This window comes from Microtus ochrogaster, chromosome 1 (genome assembly GCF_000317375.1).
Source record: "Microtus ochrogaster isolate Prairie Vole_2 chromosome 1, MicOch1.0, whole genome shotgun sequence".
Taxonomy (NCBI): domain Eukaryota; kingdom Metazoa; phylum Chordata; class Mammalia; order Rodentia; family Cricetidae; genus Microtus; species Microtus ochrogaster.
The window spans coordinates 83,531,740-83,542,654 of NC_022009.1; the positions used below are offsets into that span (position 1 = coordinate 83,531,740).

The following is a 10,915-nucleotide window of genomic DNA, read 5'->3' on the forward strand; positions in this document are numbered from 1 at the left end:
TATTAGTTATAAATTGATTGGCCGAGTAGCTCATGCTTCTTATTAACTATTATAACTTATATTAGCCCATTATTCTTGTCTATGTTAACCATGGGGCTTGATACCTTTTTCGGTGAGGCAGTCACATCTTGCTTGCTCTGTGTCTGTATCATGCCCCACCTCTACTTCCTGCCTGGTTGCCCCACCTATACTACCTGCCTGGCTACTGGCCAATCAGCGTTTATTAAAAATAATAAGTGACAGGATAAAAGACCATGCTAAACTTGATACTCATCTGCTTCTTACTAAAATATCTGTAATTTTCTTTTAGGACCAATTTGGGCAACATATAAAATCAGAAGTGCACTTGAATTTTTATGTTTATTATGGTCCTGACCGTATTAGAGATCCCAACTTGCTTTCAAAACAGGATATTGTTTTGACTACTTACAATGTTTTAACTCATGATTATGGAGTAAGTATGCAAATAAATAAAGTTTTAAAAATATTTATTATGTTTTAAAAATTGTGTGTGTCTGTGTGATAGTGAATGTTGGTGACTTTAGAGACCCCTGTAGCTGGCATTACAGATAATTCTGAGTTACCTGATGTGGATGTTAGGAACAGAACTGGGGCCTTCTGCAGGAGCAGCAAATGCTTCTAACCACTAGCTTTACACTTACTTGAGATACTAATTTGGAAATGTATGTCATTTAGAACAGTTTAGGTTAAAATTTTAAATTTGGGTTATATCTAGTGTTTTATCACAATTTATATGCAAAAAGAACATTTTTTTTGTTTTTTTAATGATGAGTATTATCAGTTTGAAAATAAACCTTTTGTTTATAGTAGTCATTAATTAAGTTCTCAACTCTTTTCATGAGCCTGTTATTTTCCTTAACAATTCCAGTTATTTTGGACATACTATATAGTTAAAATCTTAATCTTCTAGAAAGAACATTGCCATTTGTATAAAAGAAAGTAAGATTGTGACATTGAAAAATTCCTTACAGGGGATGTTTTTTCTATCACTGAATCTGGTGCAAAATTGTTCTCTGTATTATACATGACTCAGTAGATCTCTAAGCTTGGAGTAGGAGCTAGCTGCTTCTTAGTGGTACTTTGAGAAACATATTTAGTATCTTGTTCTTTGGTGCTCTTAGCTGTAAAATGAATGTAATATTCTAGACTTGTGGGCTTCACTAATTGTCTTTGGAGTACTTAACAGTACCAGGTACCTAGTAAGAATTGATAGGAGAGATCAGAACTACTATTATTTAACAAACATTTAAGTATTATGTTATTTTCCTGTGCTTTTTGAAACCTCTATGTAATATGAAACCTCAATTTCAGACTAAAGATGATAGTCCATTACATAGCATAAAATGGCTAAGAGTAATTCTGGATGAAGGACATGCCATACGAAATCCAAATGCTCAACAAACAAAAGCTGTACTTGACTTAGAGGCAGAAAGAAGATGGGTATTGACAGGTAATTACAGCATTCCTTCTTTTGTTTTCTATAAATTTTATGTGTCTGTATATTCATATGTATGTGGGCATATATATGTGTGCAAGTGCACATCCAACTGGTGTGCCTTCCTGTGGAAGCTTGATGGCTGTATTAGGTACCTTTTGGATCATTCTTTACCTGTTCATTGAGGCATGGTCTCTTAGTTGAGTCCAGAGCTCACAATACTACTAGGCTAGCTATCCAGCCAACTTTGGGAATTCTATATTCATCCCAAGCACGGGCATTACAGGCAGGCTGCTATACACAACAGAATTTAAGTGGATTCTGTGGGTCCAACTCCAGTTCCATCATAGTTGTGTCCAAGCACTTTATCTGCTGAGCTACCTCGCAGCTCTCATTTTTTTTATTAGCTTTTAAATTGATGCCCAAATATATTCATAATCTTAATGTGATAATGATAGATCATTGTATCATATTCAAATTAGGGTAATTATATGTTTCCTCTTTTTTTGTAGTAAAAGCATTCAAAATAATTTCTTCTAGCTTTTAGAATATGTATAGTGCATTATTTGTTTTCCTATTGTTAATCTTACTACTGTGCAATGTAACAGCAGAACTTATTTTTTTCTGCCATGCTGTACCTTAATAATCATTGAGGAATCTTTTCCCTTCTTTCTCCTCCACTTTTCTTCTCAGCCTCTGGTAACCACTATTTTCTTTCAGTCTCTAAGAGGTCAATTTCATGTTTTGTTTTTTTTAAAATTACGTGTGTGTGTTTAGATTAGAGGACATTGTAGATTAGGTGACAGCCTTGGTTGTTAGTCTTCACCTGTCTCTTTGCTTAAGATAGAGCTTACAGCATATGCCAGATTAGCTGGTCTGTGAGCATTTAGGAATTCTCCTGTCTCTGCCTCTCACCTTGTTGTTGGATCCCTGAGTTCACAAATGTACGCTGCTATGTCTACCTTTATATGGTTCCTGGGCATTTGAGTGAATTAAAAGATCAGATATAAAATTGGCATCCGAACTTTGCTACTGTTTTTATATACCAGTGATGACCATAGTTTTACAAAATAGTGCTACTAAAGATTATTTGCTGTTGCTCGAAGATAATCTTAATTGTCAACAATTTCCTGAAATGCGTTGCTTTACTGTGTCTGATTTTTCCAGTACTATTTTGATGGTCAAATTAATGATTTACATAAAGAGACAGACAAAAATCTATCAAGTCACAAACCTTTGTATCATGGATAATCCCCTTTTCTTGTTCCTCTCTTAGCAATTCTTACAATTAATTATCTTAGCATGGAGGCAATGCATTCTACCATGGCGTCCATTATGACCACTATTTTTTTCTTTAAAAACTTAGAAATGAGGAGATAAAGGGTGCGTGAATATATAAGCATTGGAGAAACTAGGGCTGTTAATCAGCAGAGTGGTTTCCTCAGTGGAAGAAATAAATACCTGTTTTCTACCAAAATGGTTGGGAGTGGATGCTGTAAATAACCTGGTGATCTTTTCTGTTGATCCAGAGCTCAACTAAATCCCTCAGAATGTTTATTCTAGACTCTCCCTCTCTAGCCCTTTCTCTTTAGCTTTGTTTCTCAGCCAATAAGAACCATCCTTACTAGAGATGTCACATGTGGTTTATAGCCTGCTGACCTCCATCTCTTTCAGAGACCACACCAGATTCTAGGTCCTTAAAGCTATAGAACCCATCTTCATGGTCACATGTATTTTGTAAAAGAGTTTCAATATACTCACTCTTTAAATTTCATTGTGCACATGTGGGTGGGATGGTTGTTATCAGGAAACTGTTTTCCAAAATTATACTGTATTTAAATTTGTCTAAAATAAACCACCTGGTATCAGACTCCAGAAGTTTTGACCCAACACTGGCTAAGTCTTCCTGACCCAAGTTTCATTGTTACCTCACCCTGGTTGTTTTCCTGCTGGCCATGGTGCTTGCAGGGACCAACATACACCAACACCAAATTATGTGAAAAAGAAATCAAGACTGAGGAGATGGCTCAGTGGTCCGACATTACCCATGTGATGACCTGAGTTAGTGTGTGCCTAGTACGGTGATCAATTTCAACTACCTTTTGTCTCATTGGGCCAGGGGAATATTCTGCCTAAAGAGCTATAACTCAGTAATAGAGTTCTTACTTAGCATGTGTGATCCCTAGCACCACAAAATCAATTTAATTTTTAAGAGTTATAATGGTTTCCTGTTTTGTTTCTTTACTTTTTTTTTTTTTAGGTACTCCTATCCAAAATTCTTTAAAGGACTTGTGGTCTCTACTGTCCTTTTTAAAGCTTAAACCATTTATTGATAGAGAATGGTGGCATAGAACAATACAACGTCCCGTTACAACAGGAGATGAGGGAGGACTTAGGTAAGTAAGTTTGTGACAGCAGATATAGTAGCTACAGTTATTGTAAACAGTTGCCACTTCTATTACCGTTTTCATTTCACTTTTAACTTTAGTCTCTAAAACACATGGGTATCCGTGTCACTGCCTCTTAAAACATAGTAACTTGTGTCTGGAGACACAAGATTTCTGTTCTGTGCACTTTTTCCCTCTTAGCAAAACTGAAAGGAAAGGCAGACCTTTATATTGTCATTATTTGTGACTGTTACCCCAAAGCCATCACAAAAACATTTAACAGTGATAGAAAAAGTTATATCCTTTGATGGTTCACTATGCATTATATTTTGATAACTTACAGTACTTTTTTAGAGGTATTTTGTTTGGTATATAGTATATAGCATACAGTGATCTCAAGATTTAATGAACATTGCATATGGTTGATTTGAGTGGGTACAGATAAAGGCAGAGAAAGGAACGAAAACACTGATGGGTATTTTCCCACATACTTGGCTACCCTGTTCCTAGAGCAGTGATCGTCTCAATAGGATCTGGTACTCAATGGTGGGTCATAGTGTCAGAATAAAGGGTGGTGGTCAGCATGGAAAAAGAAATAGAGACGTAATAGAGAATTATGAAAAATACCAGAGTACATTCTCTAAGTAAAGATACATGATGTATATGTATTGAATATTTATTTCTGTTTTGGGCAGATACCATCAAAATGTTTCTGATTATGAGTTAAAGTGAAAATGATTCAAAATTGAAACTGTTATCTTAGGTGTCAAAACTGGTCACACAATTCCTGAGAACTATTTATGCTCTACTTAGACTCAGTTAAAAATTGTGTATTTTACTATTATGAGAAATATTCTAACTGGTCTCTTTTTTTAAATTTTGACACTGAGGAAAAAATAGCAAGATTACAGAGCCAAGAAAGACATTTCCCCCTCTTCTGAGTTTGCATACTTTTATTTTTCAGTTATTCACTAATTTATGAAAACTTCATTTGGATTTCATTTTATACCTGTACTTTTTATATTACATTAGATGGGATTTTTTTAACTCATGAGAACAGGATTACTTTGGATAACAGATGATAGGATCTTACTTACTCCTATCTGCACTGTATTTAATAAAGTACCTTAGACTTCATAGCAGCTGCTTAGTAAGAATGCACATATTGTACATTAAGTGGTATAATTGATAAGAAAGTAGTTGAGGAATAAGAGTGTCAATGATGACAACAAAGCCAGAAAAGCTTGGGAAAGTAAGTACATAATATAGGATTATTAGTATTGTGTTGGTACAATTTCAGTACTTTTTTGTAATAATTTTTTATTTGTAAAATATTCTTCTGGATAAAAGCCTAAATAAACGATTAAAAACGTTTAATTTATTAAAATTATAAATCAATAAATTCTTGTTTTCTGTTCTTTCTTGCTCAACTGATTTAGAGATAGTTATATAATTACTTTTTTTTTTCTTTTACTTTGACTAGACGTTTACAGTCCTTAATTAAAAGTATTACACTTCGAAGAACAAAGACAAGCAAAATTAAGGGGAAACCTGTTTTGGAATTACCAGAAAGGAAAGTATTTATTCAGCATGTTTCACTTTCAGAAGAAGAGAGAAAGATTTATCAGTCTGTTAAAAATGAAGGCAAAGCTATCATTGGAAGGTATGGAAACAGATTGCCAGGTTAAATTTTTGTTTGTTTGTTTGTTTGTTTGTTTGTTTCTTTGTTTCTTTCTTTCTTTCTTTCTTTCTTTCTTTCTTTCTTTCTTAGCTTCTTATTAGCTGAATTACAGTTTTTTAGACATTTTAGCTATAAAATCTGTAATGTATTAAAAACTCTTTTCCTCCTGTGACTTATGCTTTAAATTTTTCTTTTAAAAAGTAATTGAAATGAATGAAACAATAGTATAATTCATCATGTAATTAATTTCTTGGGCTTGCAAAAAACTAAAGCTTATATTGATTTCTGTCAGTGATGAAGAGCTTGCTCACTTCCATTTCTGAGTGTCATGGGAGTAGACACAGGGCAGCATGCTTCCAGCTCAGTTCCATACTTGTTTTCTCTTTGATAAACTCCTGAACCACAACTTACTTTGGGAGATTTTGTTTGTTTTATTTTGTTTTGCTTTTTTGTTTTTGGTTTTTTTTGTTTTGTTTTTGTTTTTTTCTGTCTTTATCTATGATCTATCTATCTATCTATCTATCTATCTATCTATCTATCTATCTATCTATCTACCTATCTCTATCAACTTTTCAGTGTAGTCTTCCCTTACTGGCCTATAAAAACAACTTTAGTACTTCCTGATTCCTTCCCTCTGCCTCCCTCACCCCCTATAAAACTTAATATTTTAAATTGCTTTATTTTATCAAAAATATAAACTCATTTTAATCAATTTTATTTCTGTATGTTAGCTACTTTTGCTTGAAATAGTTTGAGAAGTTTCACTTAGCACTGCTAAGTGATTGGAACTTGGAAATCTCCTTAATTTTTTTTCTTTAGCTTTCTTATTAAATCTGCTTTGTGCCTACCTCATTAAAGTGCCTCTGTTATGAAGAGTCCCCAGTTTACAGTCCTCTTTTGTCTTTGTCTAATTCTGATCTCTGTGGGCAATTGACACCAGATAATGTTTCTTGAACTAGAATTATTCACCTTCTGATTCCTAATTCTTTGTGTCATCATTTCCTATTCTTAGATTTCTACACTTTGTTGTAAGTCACGCTAACATATCACCCATGTTTATAATACTACACAGAATACCAACCTACACTAAGAAAACCTTACTTTTTCAAAGATGGTTGCAAATTCAAATTGTTTACTTCAAATTTTTAGCATCTTACTCTGTAGATACCCTAGCCTCACAGTGCACTGGTTACATTTTTTAGTTTCTTCTCAAAGATTTGGGATCGGCATTAGGAAGAGAAATTAATACTGAAAATTGGTGCCTATAAGTCAGATCGTTGCTTTGATAAAACCTGGCCAAGTGGTTTGTAAACCTTTGAATTTGTGAAAGGAATGTTAAGGAATTTGAAACTTTGGGCTAGAAAAGCTAGAATTGTTCTAAGCAGAGTGTAATGAGTGAGCCATTCTGGTGGGAATTTGAATAAGAATGCTGAAGGAAATGTGAACTGTGGAGCCTCAGCTCATGAAATTTCAGAAAGGAGTAAGTCACTTGGTGTGCTGTTCTTTTCTTTTGCAGCAGTAAAATCTAGCAACAAAAGCAATTTAACGGAAAGGATTACTTTGGCTCACAGTTGGAAGTTACTGTCTACCACTACAGGGGAAGTCACAGTGGCAACAACTCTGGGCAACTTGTCACATTGTTGCGTCTGCATGCATAACCAATGTTTGCATTCCATTTTCTTTTCTTTCTTAAATCCAATTCAGGATCTCAGCCTGTGGATTAGTGTTTACCCACACTGAGTTTATCTTCCACACAGTTTAACCTAATCAATATAATCTCCCATACACATACCCCTATAAGCCCAGATGAAGATGTGGATTTAGTGTTTGCCCTGCTGGGTTTTTCCTTTCTATGCTACATTCCTCCCTTGGTAATGGACCTCTTTAGTCTGTGCCATTATATACTTGAAGTATGTAACTCTTTTTTTTCATATTATAGAGGCTCATGGTTAAATTATTGCTTAGGATTGAGAAGAGACTGTGTACTTAAACTTTCAAAGTGTTAGAACTGCTAAGACTGTGGAGACTTTTGAAGTTGGACTGAATTCATTTTTTTCAAGATGTAGTTTTAATAAAACTACTTTTTTATTTGTTTTATTATAATGTAATTTGGTCATTTCACCTTCCTTTTACTCCCTCCAAAGCTCCAAGATAATCCTCCTTCTCCCTACCCTTCGCCCATCCACTCAGATAGGGTAAAGCTTCCCATGGGGAGTGAACAAAGTCTGGCATATCACTTAGAGACAGGACCAAGGCCCTCCCCACTATATTTAGACTGAGCAAGATAGCCCTTCAAAAAGAATGAGCTATAAAAAGCTAGTTCACGCACTAGGCATAAATCCTGGTGCCCTGCCAGTGGCCTCACAGATTGACCCTGCCATGCCACTGTCACCCACATTCAGAGGGCCCAGTTGGTCCTATGTTGTTTGCTCCTCTGTTCGTCCAGAGTCAGTGAGCTCCCATTAGCTCGCGTAAATGGTTTCACTGGGTAGTCCCATCACGCTCCTGACCCCTTTGCTTATATTATTGCTCCTCCCTCTCTTTGACTAGACTGTGGGAGCACAGCCCCAGATGTCTACATCTACTTTGATGACAATTAAAATAGTTATCAATTTGATTATAGGGGAAAGCCAGTTCAGGCAACCTCTCCACTATTGCTTAGGGTCTTAGCTGGGGTCATCCTTGTAGGTTCCTAGCAATTTCTCTAGTGCCAAGTTTTTTGTTAACCCCATAATGACTCACTCAAGATATTTCTTTCCTTCCTCTATCTCTCTGTTCTTTCCTCATCTCGACCATCCCTTTCCCTCATGTTCTTCTCCCCCTACCCTTTTCTTCTCCTGCTGCCCTTCCACCCTCTTTTTTCCCCACCCCCACACTCCCAATTTTCTCAGGAGATTTTTACCTATTTCCTCTTCCCAGGAGGATCCATGTATGTTTCTTTTAGGGTTCTCCTTGTTACCTAGTTTCTCTGGGGTTGTGACTATAGGCTGGTTATCCTTTGATTTACATCTATCTAATATCCACTTATGAGTGAGTATATACCATGTTTATCTTTCTGGGTCTGGATTACCTTACTCGGGATGGTTTTTTTCCTAGGTCCATCTATTTGCATGCAGATTTCAAGACATCATGTTTTTTAGCCATTGAGTAGTACTTCATTGTGTAACTGTCACATTTTCTTTTTCCATTCTTCAATTGAAGGCATCTAGGTTGTTTTCAGGTTCTGGCTATTACAAATAATGCTGCTGTGGAACATAGTTGAACAAAATGTCATTGTAGTATTATTGCTCATCCTTTGGTTATATGCACAAGTGTGGTATTGCTAGGTCTTGAGGTAGGTTGATTCCTAATTTTCTGAGAAATCACCATATTGATTTCCAAAGTGGCTGTACAATTTTGCACTCCTACCAGTGGTGGAAGAGTATTCCCCTTACTCTGCATACTCTCCCTCATAAGATATCATTGGTGTTTTTGAACTTAGTCATTCTGACTGGTGTAAGATGTATCTCAGAATTGTTTTGATTTGCATTTCCCTGATGGCTAAGTATGTTGAGTAGTTCCTCAATTGTCTTTCAGCCATTTGAGATTCTTCTGTTGCAAATTCTGTTTAGACATATACCCTATTATTTAGTTGGATTATTTGGAATTTTGCTGTCTAATATCTTGAATTCTTTATATATTTTGGAGATCAGTCCTCTATCTGATGTGGGATTGGTAAAGATCTTTTCCCATTCAGTAGGCTGTCATTTCGTCTTATTGGCTGTGTCCTTTGCTTTACAGAGGTTTCTCAGTTTCAGAAGGTGCCATTTATTTATTGTTGCTTTCAGTGTCTGTGCTACTGGTATTGTATTATATGTAGGAAGTGGTCTCCTGTGCCCATGTGTTCAAGTGTACTTATCATTTTCTTTTCTATGAGATTCAGTGTGACTGGTATTTATCTTGCTGTCTTTGATCCATTTGGACTTGAGTTTTGTGCATAAGGATAGGTATGGATCTATTCGCATTCTTCTACCTATTGCCAGTTATGCCAGTACCATTTGTTGAGGATGTTTTCTTTTTTCCATTGTATAATTTTAGGCTCTTTGTCAAAAATCAGGTGTTCATTTGTGATTGGTTTAATATCATGGTCTTCCATTTGATTCCATTGGTCCACCTGTCTGTTTTTATGCCAATTACCAGGCTGTTTTCATTACTGTAACTCTATAATAGAGCTTGATGTCAGGAATGGTCATGCCATCAGAAGTTACTTTATTGTACAGAAATATTTTGGCTGTCCTGGGTTTTTTGCTTTTTGTATATGAAGTTGAATATTGCTCTGTCAAGGTCTGTGAGGTGCTGGGAATTTTGATAGGATTGCATTGAATCTATAGATAGCTTTTGGTAGGATTGCCATTTTTATTATGTTGATTCTACCCATACAAGAGCATGGAAAATCTTTCCATTTTCTGATATCTTCTTCAGTTTCCTTCTTCAAAGACAAAGTTCTTGTAAAACAGTTCTCTCACATCTTTGGTTGGTGTTACCCCAAGATATTTTATGTTATTTGTAGCTAATGTAAATGGTAATGTTTCTCTAGTTTCGTTCTTGGCCTTCTTATCTATTGTATGTAGGAGGGCCCCAATCTATTTATTGATTTATTTGAATGGATCTTGTATCCTGCCACATTACTGAAAGTGTTTATCAGCTGTAGAAGTTCCCTCATGGAATTTTGGGATCACTTATGTATATTATCATATCATCTGCAAATAGTGAAAGCTTGACTTCTTCCTTTTCATTTTGTATTGCCTTTATCTCCTTTTGTTGTCTTATTGCTCAGCTAGAACTTCAAGTACTATATTGAGAAGATATTGAGAAAGTGAACAGCCTTGTCTTGTTCCTAAGTTTAGTAGAATTGCTTGAGTTTCTATCCATTTAATTTGATGTTGGCTGTCAGCTTGTTGCATATTGCTTTTATAATGTTTAGATACATTCCTTTATCCCTGGTCTCTCCAAGACCTTTATCATGAAGGGGCATTGGATTTTACCTAATGCTTTTTCAGCATCTAATAAAATGATCATTTTTTTCTTTCAGTTTGTTTATATGGTGGATTATACTGATAGATTTTTACATGTTGAACTTACCCTGCATTTCTGGGATAAAGCCAACTTGATCATGGTAGATTTTTTTTTTTTTTGATGTGTTCTTGGAATCAGTTTGCCAGGATTTTATTGAGTATTTTTACATCAACAGTTATGAGGAAAATAGTCTGTAATTCTCTTTCGTAGTTGAGTCTTTGTGTGGTTTGGGTTTCAAGGTAACTATAGCCTCATAAAAAGAGTTTGGCACATATAGGCATCCCCCTGAATATTAACCTTCATCAGGCGATGAAAGGAGACAGAGACAGAGACCCA

The 10,915-nt window shown here is 35.4% G+C and overlaps 1 protein-coding gene across 2 annotated transcripts in view; it reads left to right on the forward strand.

Moving 5' to 3' along the window:
* Positions 1-10,915, forward strand: part of Hltf (helicase like transcription factor) — a 61,850-nt gene that overhangs the window by 35,132 nt on the left and 15,803 nt on the right. For both annotated transcript variants that reach the window (XM_026782664.1, XM_013347929.2), the window contains 4 exons: positions 311-454; positions 1,333-1,471; positions 3,717-3,852; positions 5,327-5,506. In XM_026782664.1, coding sequence (XP_026638465.1) covers positions 311-454; positions 1,333-1,471; positions 3,717-3,852; positions 5,327-5,506 — 599 coding nt within the window. The remainder of the gene's footprint in view (positions 1-310; positions 455-1,332; positions 1,472-3,716; positions 3,853-5,326; positions 5,507-10,915) is intronic.